General features: G+C 45.1%; 1 protein-coding gene across 1 annotated transcript in view; it reads left to right on the top strand.

Annotated features, from left to right (window-relative positions):
• LOC311245311 (DNA topoisomerase I, mitochondrial) overlaps window positions 1–21,610 on the top strand; it is a gene marked incomplete at its 5' end in the record, with an annotated part of 133,821 nt that overhangs the window by 21,267 nt on the left and 90,944 nt on the right. Inside the window, 4 exons of the mRNA XM_084335147.1 lie at window positions 7,766–7,882; window positions 9,314–9,443; window positions 18,745–18,869; window positions 19,811–19,926. Of these exons, the coding sequence (XP_084191273.1) occupies window positions 7,766–7,882; window positions 9,314–9,443; window positions 18,745–18,869; window positions 19,811–19,926 (488 nt within the window). The remainder of the gene's footprint in view (window positions 1–7,765; window positions 7,883–9,313; window positions 9,444–18,744; window positions 18,870–19,810; window positions 19,927–21,610) is intronic.

Here is a 21,610-nt window from a genome sequence, read left to right as displayed (position 1 = left end):
TTAACCGTGTAGTGGGATAGTAAAGGGTTAACTTTCTGTTGTGTTGCAGTGAAAGGGTTAACCTTCTGTATTGTCGCAGTGAAAGGGTTAACCGTTTGGTAGTGAAGGGGTTAAGGGGCTCATCCGGGAGTCTTCTGAGATTGCTCACGTAGGTGAGGAAGGGTTGCCACCTGGCAGTGGACTTCTCTCCGAGTGTAAACCTGACTTTCTTCTTCTCTAACTTTAATAAAGAACATCATGTCGATGGCAGTTTGGGGCAGAAATAAAACATATTGCTGAGGTTGGAAGGGGCGTTGCTACAGCGATCACACCTGTTTACGTTGGGGTCAATCTCTGCTGGTCTGGCTTTGGAATAATGGAGCCTGTATAGTGCCTTAAATAGTGTGAGACCTAATCTTGCACATGATGTAGTATATCTATACACAGTAGCTAGCTACTCCTTTGTTCCAGCCCACCAGTCATCTGACAGTTCAACATCCATTTCCTCCTCCAAAGTAGAACTAGTGTTGTGAGAAACCTCATCATTAAAGGACATGGTGGAAAGATGGATCAGATAGATGAGTGACTTCTGATCAGGTTTATATTTCAATTGTTCCTCCCAAGACAATGAAGCTGGTGGCGAAGGGAATGAGGAAAACTTGAGTCCTTAAAACATTTTGTACCTGAAAATAACGATAGTGATGTAAACTGATCATAGCCCGCTCTCAAAATAACCATTATGCACATCCCTAGTCCCTTTATAAAACACATCTGCTCTTCCGATATGTTGGGAGAGCGATTTCAAGACGACCTGCCAACACCTTGACATCCACATTGAGGAGTGATGATGGCCTGAAGGACCCGCAAGAAGTAGGGTATTTCTCCTTTATTTAACCTTAATTTGTGCCTATTGAATTCATGTGTGGATCACAATCGGTCGCTTATCATTATGCACATGAATGATACATGGTGACAGGGATTCATTCAAACTAGGGATGCTCGATATCGGCTTTTTTACCTATACCGATATTGTCCAACTCTTAATTTCCGATACCGATATCAACCGATAACGATATATGCAGGGTTCCCCCCCCCCAACATTTTTATAATTTCAGGTAATTAACATTACATATCTCTTGTTGTGGAATTAACACAACATTATGCATACTTTTGACAATAAATAAAATCAGAATTTGTTCTTACTTGCTTGCCTGGGTAAATAAAGGTTATAGAAATGTAAAAAACTTTTTTTTTCTTTTTTTTTTCTTTTTTTTTAACATAACGATATTTTCCGATATCACATTCTAATGCCGATATCGGCCGATAATATCTGTAGGCCGATAATATCGGACATCCCTAATTCAAACCTTTTTTGTGCTAAATCAACTCTGCCTCTCTTTGTTAATTACAACAAGCAATGCTGTTTGTTATTTAAGATGAGGTCAGACTCGGCACTGACAGATTTGTGTTCATTGTGCTGCTTTTATAAAGCCTCAAATGACTGCTTACAATATTTCATGAAAGCAAAGTGTTTTGTTTGTCTAAGATTTAAAAAGGTTTAAACTTTACAGCACTGACAAAGTTGAACAAAGTGCTGTACAAGTCCCAACGTATTTTTTTTTAAATATTTAATTATTTTTATATTTTCAATTTTTTATTTCGAAGCTTCAAATTAAAATCGAATCTCGGCCCCGAAGCTTCGAATTCCAAAAAAATAATCGAAGGTCAGCCCTAGTAGTGTGATCCTTCCACACATTACACTCTCCCAGTGAGAGTCCGCGCTGCCAGGTGAAAAGAAGCGGTTGATTGGCTACACTCTTGTTAACATTCTCCAAAACCATTACTAATGCCAAAGCTTCTTTCTTTCACCATAGGATCGAGGCCTCTGCCAAGAATCTTCGCAAACTGCATGCTACCATGTCCTCCTTCCTCACTCCCCTCCCCACCCCCTCCTCCCTCATCTTTCTCTGCCGAAGACTTTGCGATCTTCTTTGAGGAAAAAGTGGACATCCGCAGCTCCTTCTCCCAACCCCCACCCATTCCAAACACTGAATCGAGAACCTCATCCTTCACTCTGTCATCTTTCTCTCCCATTACAGAAGCTGAGACCCTGACACTGGTAACGTCGAACCGTCCGACTACATGCCAGCTGGACCAGCTACCCTCCCCACTCCTCCAGACCATAGCACCGGACATCCTCCCATTCCTAACTGCAACCATCAACTCCTCACTCAACTTGGGGGTGGTCCCCACCTCCCTAAAACAAGCCAGAGTCACGCCCCTCATAAAAAAACCAACCCTGAACCCCACCGTCATAGGCAACTATCGTCCTGTCTCTCTTCTCTCCTTCCTTTCTAAAACACTTGATGTTGGCTGTATCCAACCAACTTACTGCTTATCTCTTACAGAATGATCTCCTAGACCCTAATCAGTCTGGCTTCCGGACTGGCCACTCCACAGAAACGGCCCTCATTGCGGTCACAGAGGCTCTTCACTTAGCAAAAGCGAAAGGCCTCTCCTCTGTCCTGATTCTCCTAGATCTATCTGCAGCCTTCGACACAGTCAACCATCAGATCCTCCTCGCGGCCCTCGCAGGAATGGGAGTGGCTGGAACTGCGCTGACATGGCTGTCATCATACCTCAATGACCGCTCCTACCAAGTGTCATGGAGAGGGACCCTGTCGGCCACCCGCCCCCTGCGGACGGGTGTCCCCCAGGGCTCGGTCCTAGGACCCCTTCTCTTCTCTCTCTACACTAAATCACTGGGTAACATTATCACGTCTCATGGCTTCTCATATCATTGTTATGCCGATTATACTCAACTCTTCCTCTCCTTCCCTCCCTCAGATATCCACGTCTCTGAGCGGATCTCGGCCTGTCTGTCCGACATCTCCGCCTGGATGACGACCAACCACCTCAAACTGAACCTAAGCAAAACAGAATTGCTCCACCTGCCGGCCAAATCCTCCCCCCTGACCGACCTTTCCATCACAGTCGAGAATGCAGCTGTGACCGCGTCCCCGACCGCCAAGCACCTTGGTGTCGTCCTCGACGACCAGTTAAACTTCTCTGCTCACATCGCAGCGACAACCAGAACCTGCAGATTCCTCCTGAGCAACGTCAGAAGGAACCGCCCCTTCCTGACAAAAGAAGCCACCCAACTCCTCGTCCAATTAACAGTCATCTCCCGCCTCGACTACTGCAACGCACTGCTCGCTGGCCTCCCGGCCACCGCCACCAAGCCTCTTCAACTCATTCAAAACTCAGCGGCCCGCCTGATCTCAAACCTACCGAAGTCGGCCCATGTCACCCCACTTCTTAGGGACCTGCACTGGCTCCCCATTGCTGCACGTATCCGCTTCAAGGCCCTCGACCTAGCATACCGTGCGGCAAAGGGAACCGCTCCCGCCTACCTCCGGTCAATGGTCTCTAACTACACACCCTCAAGACCCCTACGCTCTGCATCTTCTGGCCGCCTCAGACCTACTCCTATCCAAGCTCCGGGAGGGTCATCAAAGAGAAGCCGCCTATTCTCAGTCCTTGCCCCACAATGGTGGAATGAACTACCCACCCCAGTTAGGACAGCCAAATCCCGTCCAATCTTTCGTCGTCGACTAAAGACTCACTTATTCAACCATTATCTGAAATAATAATAATAAAAAAAAAAACGAACCCTAACCTTACTGTCATGCACCTGTCCTAATAAACTAACCTACACTGTAACACGCAACACTTTGATGAACATTGTTACTCAGCTGATAGAGTTGTACCCTTCCTGATGACTTGTCGTACATAACTTGTAAGTCGCTTTGGATAAAAGCGTCAGCTAAATGACTAAATGTAAATGTGTCGGAGGAAGCATGTGATAGCCTCCACTCTCCCAGACAGACTGTAGGGGGTAGGTGCATAACGACCAGGAAGGGGATTGGGAATTGGCATAATGACTAACATTGGGATGGGAGAAAAAACTGAAAAAGGAGGGGGGAAATTATATATATAAAAAAAAAAAAGGCATAAAATAAGTACAATAAGTACAGTGTTGCTCGAAGGCATGTGAACCCCCCCGGAACAGCCAGTCCCCAAACACCCCACACATCAATCCCCACCACATCCCCATCCAAGACATACCCCCTGATAAAGCACGCCATGACCGAAGGAAAACAGCCCGCTAGATAGGTAACCAACTAACTGAATGCAAACAAACAAAACAATTGTAGAAGACTAAATGGGTGTCCTCGCAATCATTCAGAAATCTAATATCAGACTGTCCTTGTGCTGGCTGGAATTTTTTTTTAATATATTATTGAGCACACTTTGGTGTGCTTCCAGAAGTGGAGCGTGAGTGACTGACACATAAAATATTGTGAGATAGCCTAGCCTATTAACTGCATGCTGCATGGGGAGTTCCAGAGGCGGGGGGCAGAGCAGCTGAAGGCTCTTGACTCCATGATGGACAGACGGGCTGGGGGGACGGTCAGGTTAATGGAGGAGGCAGACCTGAGGGACCGGGTGGGAATGTTGATGTGGAGGAGGTCGGACAGGTATGGAGGGGCGAGGTTGTGGATGGCCTTGAATGTATGGAGGAGGATCTTGTAATCTATGCTGTGTTTAATGGGAAGCCAGTGTAGTTGGTGTAGGATGGGGGTGATGTGACTGATGACAGGGCTTCTGGTTATTATACGGGCAGCAGCGTTCTGAACCAGTTGGAGCTTATGGAGGAGTTTGTGGGGGAGACCAAAGAGAAGGGAGTTGCAGTAATCCAAGTGGGAAGTGACGAGGGAGTGGACCAGGATTGCGGCGCTGTTGGGAGTGGGTGAAGGGCGGAGGCGGTTGATGTTGCGAAGGTGGAAGTAGGCGGACCGGATGGTGTTATTGATGTGGGAATGGAATGATGGGGTGCTGTCGAGGACGACACCCAGACTCTTGACCAGGGGGAAGGGGAAACCAAGGAGTTGTCTATCGTGAGGGTGCAACTGGGGTGCTTGGTGAGTGTGGACTTGGAGCCAATGAGGACTACCTCTGTTTTATCACTGTTTAGTTTGAGGAAATTTGAAGTGAACCAGGATTTGATTTCCTGTAAACAGGCACAGAGGGAAGAGGGAGGGAGGGTGGAAGTGGGTTTGGAGGAAACATAGAGCTGGGTGTTGTGACGTCCGCGTAACAGTGGAAATTGATGTTGTATTTATGGAGAATCCGACCAAGTGGGAGGAGGTAGATGATGAAGAGGATAGGGCCAAGGACAGAGCCCTGGGGAACACCGGAGGAGAGGGGGGATGGATGGGATGTGAATGATTTTAACTGAATGAACTGAGTACGACCAGAGAGATATGAATGGAACCAGTCTAGGGATGTGTGGGAGATTCCAATGGAGGCTAGTCCGTTAAGGAGGGTGGAGTGAGATAATGTCAAATGCGGCGCATAGATCGAGGAGGATGAGGATGGATAATAGCCCGGAGTCAGCTGCCATCAGGAGGTCATTAGTGATTTTGAGGAGGGCTGTTTCTGTGCTGTGACGGGGGCGAAAACCAGATTGGAACTGTTCATAGAGGTTATTGTTGGAGAGGTGAGCATCAATCTGAGAAGCCACTACTTTTTCCAGGATTTTTGAGGGAAATGGCAGGTTGGAGATGGGGCGGAGGTTATTGAAAATGTTGGGGTCTGAACCAGGTTTCTTTAGAATCGGTGTTACAGCATTTACATTTACATTTAGTCATTTAGCTGACGCTTTTATCCAAAGCGACTTACAAGTTCTGTACGACAGGTCATCAGGAAGGGTACAACTCTATCAGCTGAGTAACAATGTTCATCAAAGTGTTACAGTAGCGGATTTGAGAGATGATGGGACAGCCCCAGAGGTAGAGCCATATGAAATCCGTTTTATTTTTTTCCAAATTCCGTTTTTTCCGTTTTAATATTTCAGAATTCTGTATTTTGCTTTGTACGCTCATTTTACCATCAGAAATGGTGTCTAATAAGTGGGAATGAATAAATGTCCACGATTTAATAAGATATAACAGTCCATTTAATAGGGCTGTCTTAAATACTTCGAAGCTTCGTTCGATGGGCATGGGATTCGAATATGAAAATAAAATTCGATTATAAAAAAATAAATAAAAAATTATATATATTTTTGCAAAATCAACTCTGCCTCTCTTTGTTAATTACAACAAGCAATGCTGTTTGTTATTTAAGATGAGGTCGGACTCGGCACTGACAGATTTGTGTTCATTGTGCTGCTTTTATAAAGCCTCAAATGACAGCTTACAATATTTCATGAAAGCAAAGTGTTTTGTTTGTCTAAGATTTAAAAAGGTTTAAACTTTACAGCACTGACAAAGTTGAACAAAGTGCTGTACAAGTCCCACAACATAAAAAAAAAAAAAAGTAAAAAAAAAAATGTATTTAATTTTTTTTTATAGTTGATTCCATTTTTATTGCTCAATTCCGCGATTCCGTCCGCGATTCCGTGATCGCGGATTCCATATGGCTCTACCCAGAGGTGAGGGAGGAATGGATAATTGCAGTTATAAGGGGCAGGAGAGAGGGGAGGAAGGCTATGACCAGGGAGGAGGGCAGGGGGTCAAGTTGGCAGGTGGATGGCTTGGATTTTCGGATGAGTTTTGATATATCGGCAGCAGAGGGGAGATGGAAGCAGGAGAGAGGTGCAGAGAGGGGGAGGCGGGGGTGGAGCTAGGGGAGATGGACAACTGGACATGAGAGAGGTCAGTTGCTGGTGGATTTGACCGTTCACACCAGCCGCACCGCGGCACAATGCTACGGTTTCAGTGTCTGGTGAAACTATTTTCAGCGCGAGCTGCGAGATTCAAAAACTGGATAAACAAACACGTTATATTTTTTTAATCTACTTTTTCTCCCCCTTTTTTCCGTATTTTTCTCCCATCCCAATTTTGTCATGTCAATTCCCTTCCTGGTCGTTGCGCGATTTTGCCCCCTACTGTCGTCCTGGGGAGGCCTGTATCTTCCTCCGATACATGTGGAGTCAGCCAGCCGCTTCTTTTCACCTGACAGCGAGGACTTTCACCGGGGGAGTGTAACGCGTGGGAGGATCACACTATCGCCCCCAGATGCCTTCCAGGACTCGCTGTTTACAACGACCAGGATACACACCCCACCGGCTTCCCACCCGCTAACACTGCCAATTGTGTTAGTAGGGACGACTGACCAAGCCGGAGGTACCGCTGACGGCTGGATTCGATCCCAGAGTCTCTGCTGTGGTAGGCGAGTGCTTAGTCCACTGCGCTACCCAGCCGGCCCCAAACAAACACGTTATTAAAGTCATTAACGTTATTGAATATGTTAATTGTATATCAGTGAAGGTACAGAAGAAGGGGGTAGGACGTGCTTTGTCAATTTTATAATATATATAAATGCAGTCCATCTGCGGAGAGGAGGAACATCGGAGAAAGACGCACACACAGGTGTTGGTTGTGGGACAGCGAGTGGAGAGACTGAAAAGGGAGAGGAACAGCACAAGGTGAAGAGAGACACTTTCTCTCTCAGGTCCGAGGCGGGTACCACAATGGTTTAAAATCATGTATTTAACATGTCCAAGGAGTTATCGAGCTCTACAGTAGATATTTTATTTAACTCATGATAAATATCAGCTCTACCTGTGATTATAAAAGAGCAGTGGAGCAGACTGGCGTGTGGGGCAATCGCTGCCGCTGTGAACAACCAAGGGTACACATTTAGGCTTGGGGGCGCTTCAGCGGTGGTGTGTTTGCAGCCTGAGGGGACCTCCTAAATGTCTCCTCTTTGTCTCTAGTGTGTCGGTGAAAGAGGAGCCTGAGGACCATCCAGTCGCACCGCAACAGAACGGGAGGAAGCGACCACGGGAAGATGAGTCTGTGGAAGGTCCCCCTTCGTTGGACACTAAACCTGTGTGAGTCAGGAGGATTGAGTTTCAGGAAGGTCCCCCTCCGTTAGACCCTAAACCTGTGTGAGTCAGGAGGGTTGAGTTCCAGTTCAGCCTGTGGAAGGTCCCCCTCCGTTAGATACTAAACCTGTGTGAGTCAGGAGGGTTGAGTTCCAGTTCAGCCTGTGGAAGGTCCCCCTCCGTTAGATACTAAACCTGTGTGAGTCAGGAGGGTTGAGTTCCAGTTCAGCCTGTAGAAGGTCCCGCTCCGTTAGACACTAAACCTGTGTGAGTCGGGGGTTGAGTTTCAGTTCAGCCTGTAGAAGGTCCCCCTCCGTTAGATACTAAACCTGTGTGAGTCAGGGGGGTTGAGTTTCAGGAAGGTCCCCCTCCATTAGACCCTAAACCTGTGAGTCAGGAGGGTTGAGTTTCAGTTCAGCAGGAAGGTCCCCCTCCGTTAGACACTAAACCTAAAGGGAACCGCTCCCGCCTACCTCCCGTCAATGGTCTCTAACTACACACCCTCAAGACCCCTACGCTCTGCATCTTCTGGCCGCCTCAGACCCACTCCTATCCAAGCTCCCGGAGGGTCATCAAAGAGAAGCCGCCTATTCTCAGTCCTTGCCCCACAATGGTGGAATGAACTACCCATCCCAGTTAGGACAGCCGAATCCCGTCCAATCTTTCGCCGTCGACTAAAGACTCACTTCTTCAACCATTATCTGAAATGATGTAAAAAAAAAAAAAAAAAAAAAAAAATCTAACCCTGACTAACCTTACTGTCATGCACTTGTCCTAATAAACTAACCTACACTGTAACACGCAACACTTGATGAACATTGTTACTCAGCTGATAGAGTTGTACCCTTCTTGCTGTCTTGTCGTACAGAACTTGTAAGTCGCTTTGGATAAAAGCGTCAGCTAAATGACTAAATGTAAATGTAAACCTGTGTGAGTCAGGAGGTTTGAGTTTCAGTTCAGCGGGAAGGTCCCCCTCCGTTAGACACTAAATCTGTGCGAGTCTCCCTCTATAATATTTAAAATAAATAATAATTTATCTTTTCTTCCTGCCTTTACCTCCCCTCCCCACTATTATTATTATTGATAGAATATACTGCCATTCCACTATTATTATAATGTTTCACTATTATTATTTAAACCTTTAATTTATTCTCAAAAGGACAAGGTCACCATCATTTTCAATGTCGTTGAGGCATTATTTCTATTTCAATGTTTTCCCCTGCCTGTACCCCATCTCCCCCAATGCTGCTATGCCACCTGCATTTCCCCAAGGGGATTAATGAAGGAACCCTTGACATGGTGTCACACAGTAGAAACTTTTGAAAGTAATTTCTCTCCTCCAGAGGAGAGTTGAAAGCCTTGAAGGCTCATTTCCCGCTACTGGTTCTGTTATACGATGGTTGATGAGTGTTCTCTCTCCTTGGGATGTCTTTTTAGGTTGAAGAAAAGAAAGGACAAAGTTAAACAAGAACGGGTAAAGGAGGAGATTGATGCAGGGGGTGAGAAGAGGAAGAAGGTGAAGAAGGAGGAGAAGGTGAAGAAGGAGGAGAAGGTGAAGAAGGAACAGGTGAATATATGCCCTGTAGTTACTTAGTGGATGTGCTTCAGAGGGAGGGGACGGTAGCACTGCTTATCATCATAATGTGAATAGGTCAGTATTTATATATTAATTTAAGTTTTATAAAGTACAAATTCTGAATCTGGAGAAAACCAACTAAAAACGTATGGTACCTTTTTTAAATACTGATGGTAGCCCTTGCTCCAGTTTTCCTCTTAGACCCCCAGTATATTAGCCCCATTGCAAAATATTCTACAAATCAAATTGTGGCTACTTGGTTTTAAAATGTAATGTATAATGAGCAGAATTATCCTAAAAAACTGACATAATCCCTCTCAATCATCACTTATGACTCATCACAAAACCAATTGTATGCATCTGTCCCTTAAAAGTGGTGTACTGGATGCGACCCCCTTGTGCCCATGGTTACTGTGTTCACAAATACTCAGGGTCAAAACCACATGTCAAACAAACATAAATAATGTAAACTGTGGAATTGTTCTGAAGGTCCAGATTAAAACATAGTCTGCGTTTATTATTTTGTATAACTTATATATTGTTTATATATATAAGATATATATCTTCACGTCATCTGTTTTACGTTCGTCTTTTGTATATGTTCCATTCTTAACGCCATAGGCGCCAGCGCGCGCCCCTCTAGACATGTTCAGAACATGCCCAGGCAAGACCAGATAGAGCGTATTGATCTGTGTGGGTGAACAGACTCAGTCCACGGAAAACTAACAAAGTGTGTTGTGGAGAAGTAACGTTTGGCGCAGTTGTAAACGGACAGGAAAGGCAACGTATCGTTATAGAGAGCCGAACGGCTAATTAGATACAACCATAATATTGTCGAGCCACTATTGGCACAGTATAGTGACTTGTGTAAGCGAAGTAACGTGGAGAGACTTATAGTTGAACCCAGCGACGTTCTGGATCTAACTACTTATTGAAGACTTCCTGCGGGTTAGCCTAGCAAAGGGGCTAACTAGCTATCACCCATGCCAACGGGCTTTTGGACTAATAGCTATTAATCCTGCCATCGGGCGCTAGGAATACAAGGACCGGTCCGTACAAGACCCTCTTCCCCAGCGACGACAGGATTATCCCACCAGTCTGCAGTTCTCTGGAGTCGGAGCTCCAGAGAGAATTACCGTCTCCATCCACCATCTTGCTTTTCCCTGTGCTGCTTCGCTCCGCCTCACTCCATTCAGAGAATCAACGGTCGAGTACCATTAGTCTAGGACTATCGTTACCTCGGACATTGTGGCATTGATATTATAGTAGTAACCGGAGATCTGTGTTTATATTCTATGTATGTTTTATCTATTAATATTAAAGTGATTGTTTAACTTGGTTTCACTGTCCCCTCGCAGTTAATGCAGTGTCCGCCATTTTGTGTACCTATACTGTCTGGCTAATTAATATTCTAGTAGTGGTCTAATCGAACATTTCAATACAGTCAGGGTTGTGTAGCCCCTTAGCTACAGAATTGCTTAGAAATCTATTGCATAGACAATTGTAGGAACAGTGGTGAGTTAGAAAAGGTGATCAGAAAGTTTTGAAAACAAGCTGCCACACTCATCATTTATTTGTATGGGGCAAAATTGAATAATTCCCACACTATGCACTGAAACTTTCCACAAAGTAATAGCACACCATTCCAGATGAAGCCACTCGAATTGAGGTATTACCTTAGTCAAATGTTTTGACATTTATGGGACAGATAAGACGGTTATACTAGCTGCCTGTTTGCAGCAACAACAAAAAAAATATCAGTATAACTACTGAATTAGTAGTGGAATGGTTTCATCAAGGCCCCTTTGGTCATTGAATTGGTCATAGGGAGGTCACATCACTCACACGTCAAAACATTTAAACTGGAAACGGGTACAGTATACTCATCAGAGAGATGCAGAGATGTGATTTACGATTTTTTTTAAATGGTCCCCATATACATCTTTGCATAGGGCCCCTACATGTCTAATAATGGCCCTGGTGTTCCTGAGCATTTTGTTTTGGTAGAATTTTTGCGCCATGTGTGCAGGGTTTTTCCTGGCTCAAATTCAGGCAGAGGTGGTACGTTTTAACACTGGACACACATTGGAATCTTCATTCCAATAAATTGTCTCTTTTGTAGCAGTATTTCAATGTCACTGCATTTTTTGTTAGGCCTACTTGTTGGCTACAACTTTGCCACAGTAGGCATTAATCACTCAAATGTCTGAAATCTAAAATCTGGCACTTTTTGGGAATAAAATATCCTGTTAACTTAAAGCTTGGTGTATTGTTTTTATTGACCTATAGTCCATTCATGGAGGACCCTTATGTAAACAAGATGAAAGTATTTTTCTGGTCTTCATCCTCTTAGCAGTTGTTTGTATTGAGCTGTACTGTATTGTACCCATTCTGCAATCTGTTAATAACGTTTTCAATCAATCAATCATGCTGAGTGAATCAGTTCCCAGCCACATTTGTGTATTCAAATTTTTTTGGGGAATTAACTGATCGAAAATGTATCGCATCGAATCGTGGTAAAATTAAGAGATTTCATGATGCATTGAATCGTTGCCTGAAGAATCGTAATAGAATCGAATCGTTGTGGGGTCGAATCGTTACACCGCTAGGTGGTATGTGCTATTGCACAGATGTGTGTCCCGTTTGCACACGCACATGCACGCACACAGTACAAATATACATTTATTTTTGTAGAAAAAAAAGTGAATTTGTTAATAAACTGTTACTTGAAAATGTTTCACTGTGCTCCTACATTTCTTTGTGTGCTCCTAAATTTCTTTGTGTGCTCCTTGGGAAAAAGGTTAGCGTAGAGCCAGTGCTACAGTATTTGTATCTAGGTTTAACTTCCATTCCAGTCACTCTTGGGTATATACACCTACAGTATGTGTACAGCAACACTCCTAATACATCTTGTCCATTCTATGTCGTCCGTTCTATCTCCCCCGGGAATTCATAGCCATAATAATCACAGCAGTATATATCCCACCTCAAGCAGATACCGCCAAAGCTCTGGCAGACCTACAGGACTCATTGAACCAGCACCAAATCAAGCATCCAGACGCGGCCATGATCGTAGCTGGCAACTTCAATAAGGCAAATCTACTAAAAGTTATGCCAAACTTCTACCAGAACATTACATGCACCACTAGGGGAGGGAAGACGCTAGATCACTGCTACACCCCTTTCAAGAAGGGCTATAAGGCAATACCGGCTCCCCCACTAGGTAAATCCGACCATGACGCCATTTTCCTCATGCCTGGATATAAACAAAGAGCCAGAGATGCTGTTGTGTTGCGAGAGGTGAAGCAGTGGTCAGAGTTCAGAGGCCACGTTACAAGACACACTGGATGACGTCGACTGGGACATGCTCCACTGACGTCGGTGAATTTGCGGATGTTGTGTTTATCTTCATAGCAACGTTAGCTAACGGTATCGTCCCCACGAAGACTGTTCAGGTTTTTCCGAACCAGAAACCATGGGTTGACTACTCCATCCGAGTAGCCCTGACTGCTCGCACTGCTGCTTACAACTCGGGCCGAGCATCGGGAAATATGGACGAGTATAAGGCAACAGCTTAATCGCAGAGACGAATCGCATCGGCGATTCTAAAGAGACAATGCATGCGTGTGTTCCGGTGTGTGTGCTAAAAAAACGAACCGCTGTGTGTACCGCTAAAACATTGAGTGTTGTTGCATGCCGAATAAAGACCTCCGCAACAGGTCCTGCATTATTATATTATTATTATTACAGGTTACGCAAATAAGTGAGGATTGCAAAACGGAGATATGCGAATAATATGGAGAAACAGATGGCCCAGAACGACACAAGAGGCTTAGGGCGGGGATTACGAACGATAACTGATTATAAAGTCAGCCCCTCCTCAATCGTGAGTGCCGATGCCTCTCTCGTGGATGAACTCCACTCCTTTTACTCCAGGTTTGGGGCGAGCAGTGGTGACGTTAGCTCACCGGCTGGCGACGTCACTGATGTGCCGGCTGCTGCGTTGGGGGGGGGTGTTCATCCGCGGGGGGGTAACACACTCTCATTGATGGAACACAGCGTGAGAAGAGCGTTTATTGGGGTAAACACTAGGAAAGCTGCAGGCCCAGATGGGATAACAGGACGAATACTCAAGTCCTGTGCAAATCGGCTGGCCCCGGTGTTCACCACTATATTCAATCTATCCCTGGCCGAGTCCGTGGTCCCTCCTTGCTTCAAGGTGTCCACTATAATCCCTGTAGCAAAAAACTCCTCCCCAGCAGGCCTAAATGACTACAGACCGGTGGCACTCACCTCTGTGGTCATGAAATGCTTGAGGCTGGTCAAGGATTACATCTGTGCCTCCCTCCCCAGTAACATGGACCCATTGCAGTTTGCATACAGGACAAACGGGTCCACTGACAACGCGGTCTCCCAGGTACTGCACAACACCCTTTCTCACCTTGACAGTCAGAAGGGGGGCTATGTGAGATTGCTGTTCATTGACTATAGTTCAGCTTTCAACACCATAGTCCCCACCAGACTGGTTGACAAGCTGATCGATCTGGGTCTGAGCTCCGCCCTGAGTTCCTGGATCCTGAACTTTCTGAGTGACAGGCCCCAGGCGGTCAGGGTGGGGGGGTCATACCTCCAACTCAATCACCCTGAGCATCGGGTCCCCCCAGGGCTGTGTTCTCAGCCCCCTGCTGTATTCGCTGTACACACATGACTGTGAGGCCAGGTTCAGCTCCAACTCCTTAGTGAAGTTTGCTGATGACACAGTGGTGGTGGGGCTGATCTCTAACAAAGACGATGAGGCCTACCGGGAGGAGGTTGATGTACTGGCACGCTGGTGCCGGGATAACAGCCTACTCCTGAACATTGGTAAAACTAAGGAGCTGATCGTGGATTTTAGGAGAATACAGCAGGGGACACACCCGCCACTGTGGATAAATGGGGCTATCGTGGACAGGGTGAGCAGTTTTAAGTACCTGGGAGTCCACATCACAGAGGACCTGACATGGACAACACACAGACTATGTGGTAAAATAGGCGAAACAGCGCCTCTATCACCAGACAATTAAGGAAGTTCAGAGTATCTGGGAAGATACTCCACTCCTTCTATTCTGGGGCTGTAGAGAGCATTCTGACTGGAAACAGCACTGCCTGGTTTGGAAACGGCACGGCCCAGGACAGGAAGGCCCTACAGAGAGTGGTGCACTCAGCAGAGCGTACTACGGGTATTGCACTACCACCCATGCAGGACAGGGCTGTACGCTAAGCTTTTTCACTAGGGGCACACTTGCCCCTAAATGAGAAATTTAGGGGCAAAAAATATTTTTTAGGGGCACATTTTTAAATAACAATTTTACCATTATTAAAAAAATATGTTCCTCCTGCCTCATTACTGTGGTCATTTTATTTAACATTTAAGTGCGTTTGTTTTCAGGTTTGTATCTTTTATAATGAACCAACTGAGAAAGTGTCTAAATCACTAATAGAACAAAAACAACAAACTGTGTGTGTGTGTGTGTGCGCGCGCTTGTGTAGTGCTCCTTGAATGAGATCACCACAACACACACACACCATTGCATTAATCAGGAGGACAAGAAACTCTGCATACATTTGTTTCACAATGAAAAGTGCTTTAGAAATCAAATGAATTATTATTGTAAATAACCCCATGAAAGGTTTATTATTACCTGCTTCATATTTGTGAGGTTACTGGTTTCAGTGTGTGCCTAAAGTGATCAATGTGTTGGGCCGTTTATAGAGATCTATGCCAATTAATGTTTATGTATATCCGGGACTTTTTTTAATAAGAATTGAGAGGTATTTGTATATGTGACCTTTATTTTGAAAACCGTGTTGCGACGCAACCTTATTTACATTTGCGCTTTTGACAGTGAAATGTTCAGTCCAACTTAGCTGAAAGGAAAGACTAATCAAAAAGGTTTAATTGACCCGTATGAGGCTCTTACGGTAGGACTACTCACCTAATGCATAGCTGAACCTGAACGTTAGAAGTGTCCCCGTCAATCAATCATCACATCATCACGTCAATCATCATCATCTTATCATCTCTCCACATCGGACGTGGTTGTCATAAGATGGACTGATATCCACTCCGTTGTTCTTGCAGAGCAAAATTTGCGTCTTAAAATGTATTGAAATGAGGTGCTTCTTTGGCGATGCAATAGCCCATATTGAAAGGAAGAGAGGCCACATTCAGTTTCGTTTTGCTAGGAACAGGGCTGTACAGTGCGATGATATCGTCGCGAATTGCCCCTTTAATAGGCCGTTGCGATTGGTAAATATTATCTGGGGGCGGGCTTGCGAGTAGTGCTTTCAAGCCTTGGATTCGCATTTCACTCCTAAATTATCCAAGGCGTGTGATGACGCGATGACATCACTCACGCGAGCTGAGCAGTGAGCACTCAGCAGGTATGATCAGCGAGCTGCGGCGTCTGCTCCTCCTCCAGCCCTCTCGCACCCGTGGCTGTTGTAAACACTGGGACCTCGGTGACCCTGCCAGCCGGCTAGCTACTGATAGCTATCAACAAATGCTCCAGTAAGTCTAGTAGTGCATGATAGCTTGCGTTAGCTTACTGTTCAAAACGAAACGTCCCATTAAACTAAATAGTTCAGATAGCTCCGTCCTGATATCAATGTCTTATAACACTGAGTCGATGCGTATTCGAGCTGAGGGCACGCTGAATATAGTCAATAGGGACCAGCTGCAGCGCCGGAGAATCCTGGCCGTAGCTGGAGGCTACAGTATAGGGCCCAGCTGCAGCTCCGGAGAATCCTGGCTGTAGCTGGAGGCTACTCGGTACACACAGACAGTGGAGCTGGTTGCATATAGCGAGCATTTAGACTTGTTGCGTGGTGGCGATGTCTCGCAGATAATACAACTACAAGTATGATTATATAATATATATTATTAAAAAAAAATTATATAAAATAAATTAGTTTTTAAATCAAAAACAATCGATATAAATAATGGTAAAATTGTTATTAAAAAATTTGCCCCTAAAATTTTTTTTTTGCCCCTAAATTTCTCATTTAGGGGCAAGTGTGCCCCTGGTGAAAAAGCTTAGCGTACAGCCCTGGCTAGGAATTATGGGATTTGGTGTTGGATGTATAGACTACGCAGATAGGGACATGGTCTTTAATCGCACGATAGACTACAAGTACCAAGTATATAGCGTGACCCAGATTCACTCCACACGCAAATCTTTTTTTTCACTCAGGCTATCGGTGATCGCATTAAGTTCATTCATTGCCGACAGATTCTTTCATAGCACCACGACATTGTGTCGCACTGTACAGCCTTGGTTGTAGGCTAATGTTTTTAAAAAAAATTGTATGGATTAATTTAGGAGTGAAATGCGAATGAAGGGTTGAAATCACAACTCGCAACGTTGCTCCCAAATAATATTTCCAACTCGCAACGGCCAAATTAAGGGGCAATTTGCGACGAGATCATCGCAGTGTACAGCCCTGCAGGACATATATAACAGGAGGTGCAAATCCAGAGCCTGCAGAATAATGAAAGACCCCCACCACCCCAATAACAGCCTGTTCAAGCTGCTGCGGTCAGGCAAGCGCCTACGCGCACACACGCAGCAAGAACAGAGAGACTAAGGCTCAGCTTCTTCCCCCAGGCCATCAGAACATTGAACACTGAACTCTCCACACACAAGCACACATATTCTGCACTCGCTCACACACTAACGGCCACTTTAAACAAAATGGAATGGACACTTTAAAGGAACGAGGAAAATAAAGGTCACTCTAATTAGAACCCTGTAAGACCCTCGGTTGCAAAATTACAACATCACTTTTAGCTTTTGGATATTTAAAAAAATAGTATTTAAAAAAATATATATATTTTTTTTAACACATTTACATAGTCAATATTGAACATAGTCTGTTGTTCAGCCTCATCAAAGCGGGCATGGCCACCCACATTTCACTGTATGCCCTAGTATGTATGTGACCTCTTGAATCATGAAATATTATCTCCTTAGCACCAGAGTCAGTGTCTTTCAGACCTGACAAGCTGACAGCATCTTGTTCGTGTTTGCTATATCATTCTCTTCCTGAAGTAGACTTCTATCTTGCCAGACATGATGAACTCTGCAAGGTTTAAAATATTCCAGCAATTTGTGTTAACGTTATGAAATGTCCTCTGTTGACATTCTGGTTCCTTTGGCTACGGCTGGTCTCGCTTGACTACTACAGTCATTACATGTTATTAAAATCAAAGAAAGGGTGGTGGAGTTGTGTAATGATTACAGGTGCATCTCAATAAATTAGAATATTGAGGACATATATTGGTTGCCGCATTGATTCATGCAAAAGGAGCCCGACCAAGTATTGAGTGCATATACTTTTCAGTAGGCTGACATTTAAAAAAAAAATTATCTACTTTTTCTCCTTATTTTCTATTTTTCTCCCATCCCAATTTCGCTGTTTCCAATTCTCCCCTCCCCTGTCTTGAACCTTGCTCGCATATGCCCCCCACAGGTTGGTCGTAGGGAGGATAGAAGCCTTGCATCACGTGTCCCCTCCGGTACACGAGGAGGCAGCCTGTTGCATCTTTTCACCTGCCAGCATGGACTCTCATTGGCGAGGAGTAACATGTGGGAGGCTCACACTACCCCCGACATTTCCTGTCTCTGCTGTGCAGGCATCCCCCAACCGACCTGTAGGAGTCGCTGTCCACAACGTCCAGATTACCACCCATCGACTTCCACCCACTAATTCTGCCAATTGAATTAGTATGACGGCCGGCCCAAGCCGGAGGCAACGCCGACAGCCGGAATTGAACCCGGTGTCTCTTGCGTTGGTGACGTGCGCAATGTCCGCTGCGCCACCCAGCCGCCCATTGTAGGCTGACATTTCTGTAATATATATACGTATATATATATATATATATATATATATATATATATATATATATATATTTTTTTTTTTCTATTGGTCTTATGTAATATACAGATACACATTTTCTCAGATACTGAATTTGGGGGTTTCATTAGCTATAAGCCATAATCGGCTAAAGACAAAGGCTTGAAATATTTCACTCTGAATCTATATAATATGATTTTTCACTTTTTGAATTTAATTACTGAAATAAATCAAATGTTCCTTGATATTCAAATTTATTGAGATGCACCCGTGTTATAGTTTTATAGTTTATCCTGACATGGAGCTTTTTATGCCCGAGGCAGCCGCCTCCAAATGTCATATTTAGGAAGAGCCCTGTATGTGGTGTCGCTACATTCCCTCTCTCTCCTCGGCCCAGGCGGGGAACAAGGAGAACGGCAGCCAGGACGGGACCAAGACCAAGAGGACGAAGGAGGACATCGAGGAGGCGAGGCGGCTGAAGATCAAAAAGAAGGAGGAGGAGGAGAATAATCGCTGGAGATGGTCTGTGCTCCCATCTGCTGCATCACTGGCCATCTGGTTCACTCCTAAAATATACAGACACGCATACATACATGTACATACATACATACATGTACATACATACATACATACATACATACATACCCGTAATTCCTCTAATAGTAACCCCGGCTTGTATTTGTTTCAACTGTAGCGGGTACCAGGCTTGTATTAGGAGGAGGCATGTATAAGAGAGAGGCCTATATTTCAAATTTTCAAACAGATCATAATGAATAAATCAACATTTTGTGTCAGTTTGAACCCAGTAAAATGTACTGGGTTCATTTATTGAAACCAAGTACTGTATGAAATACGGTAGTAAACAGTGCAATTACAGGTGGTCAAAAAAAGTAAAATAAAGTAAAATAATGCAATCACAATACTGGTATAATAATAATAATAACTTCATTTTATACAATTCTGAGGTAGGCTTACTCTCTTGGTAAACATTAACACCATACCATTATATGGTATTTACTGCACAGCCAGGCCAGCATATAACAACAATAACAAAATATATTGCTTATGGTAAATCCGTTGAGGGAAATACTGTAATTCCTCTAATATACATGAAACCCGGCTTGTATTAGGAGGCCGGCTTATAATTGCTTAGCTCAACAGCGCACCCGGTCATTAATAGAGACCCGGTTTTTAATTGAATACCGGTTACTATTAGAGGAATTACGGTACATACATACATACACGCATACATGTATGCATGGACCCACACACACATACATGTGGATGAGAGCAAGCTTGGTGGATCATGGAGATTTACTCATCTTCCTTTCACTTCCTCTCTTCCGTCTCTTCCCCCTGCTTTTCCTTTTATCTCTGCTGTCTTTTTCTCTCTCGCTCTCGCTCTCTCTCGCACACTTCTCTTTCTCCCACACTCAACCCTCTCCCCCCCTCTTCTTTCTCAGGTGGGAGGAGGAGAAGTATGAAGACGGGGTTAAATGGAAGTCTTTGGAACACAAAGGACCGTTCTTCCCTGTAGACTACCAGGCTCTACCAGACAACGTCCGCTTCTTCTATAACGGTCAGTTCACCAACAGACTGATGAGAGCACATCCCCCGGAGCTTTACGCTGCTTCTACTCACTTGATGTACTTGCATGTGTTGGCCGACTGTCGACTTCATACAATGCATTTTTTTGTGATGTTGTGAACTTTCCACATACTTATTTGAAAGGAGGGAATGATGGGATGATGAAGGGGTGTGGGGGTTGGTTAAGGAAGGAAGGAGGTGTGAGGTGACAAAGAAGAATGTACTAAATCAAAGACGATTTAGACCCCCTAGTTTATATCCCTTCATCCCTCTATCAAGGTCTGATCTACCCAGGATGAACCCTGTCTGTTCAGTACACGTCTATTTATCTATTACATCATCTATTTATTTATGCATTAATACATTACAAGAAACATAGCCATAGTTACAAACAAAACAATTGGGCAGTTGGCACAATAACATTCAGAATCTGCTTCAACACAGGCATGTGGCAGGGCCTCAGAACAATGACAGACTACAAAGGCACCCCCCTCAAACTGAACAGTGACATCTCCTTAGCAAATGATCTCAATTCCTTCTATGCAAGGTTTGAGGCTGTGAATAACAACACCAGCCTACAAACCACGGCAATGGGGGGGGGGGGGGGTCTGCTGATGGAGACTCAGTGTTCAGGGTAACAGAGCATGAGGTGAGACGGATCTTTAAAAAAGTGAATATCAGGAAGGCAGCAGGACCGGACGGCATCCCCGGCCGCGTCCTAAAAGTCTGTGCCGACCAACTGGCCCCGGTATTCACTGACATCTTCAACCTGTCCTTGGAACAGGCTGTCATCCCCACCTGTCTGAAGAAGTCCACCATCATCCCTGTACCCAAAAAATCTACGCCCGCTTGCCTCAACGACTACCGCCCTGTAGCCCTCACCTCCATAGCCATGAAGTGCTTTGAGAAGCTAGTGAAGGGCTACATCTGTTCCTCCCTCCCCATCAACCTGGACCCTCTGCAATTTGCATATCGCCCCAACAGGTCCACGGAGGACGCCATAGCCCATGTGCTGCACACAGCAGCATCACACCTGGACAAGAGGCAGGGGAACTATGTGAGAATGCTGTTCATCGACTACAGCTCAGCATTCAATACCATAGTCTCCTCCAAACTCATAGCCAAGCTCAGGGACCTGGGCTTGAACTATGACCTCTGCCAGTGGGTCTTGGACTTCCTGACGGGCAGACCCCAGGTGGTAAGAGCCGGCAACTGCACCTCCTCATCCATCACGCTCAACATAGGGGCCCCCCAGGGCTGTGTTCTGAGCCCCCTCCTCTACTCCCTGTACACACATGACTGCGTAGCACAGCGGAACAACAACACCATCATCAAATTTGCTGATGACACAGTAGTGGTGGGCCTGATCTCTGCCAACGACGAAAGGGCCTACCTGGAAGAGGTAGAGAACCTGTCGCAGTGGTGTCAGGATAACTGCCTCTCCCTGAACGTCAGCAAAACAAAAGAGATGATTGTGGACTTCAGGAGGTCGGGGGTCAAGGACTACAGCCCCCTCAGCATCGACGGGGCACCGGTTGAGAGAGTGAACAGTTTCAAGTACCTCGGAGCCCACATATTCGAGGACTTGACATGGACCACACACATTGACAGTGTTGTGAAGAAGGCACGACAACGCCTCTACTTCCTCAGGCGCCTAAGGAAGTTCCAAGTCAGTC

The sequence above is a fragment of the Notolepis coatsorum genome, assembly GCF_963971535.1.
Source record: "Notolepis coatsorum genome assembly, chromosome: 18".
Taxonomy (NCBI): domain Eukaryota; kingdom Metazoa; phylum Chordata; class Actinopteri; order Aulopiformes; family Paralepididae; genus Notolepis; species Notolepis coatsorum.
This window is presented reverse-complemented; position numbering and strand designations above follow the sequence as displayed.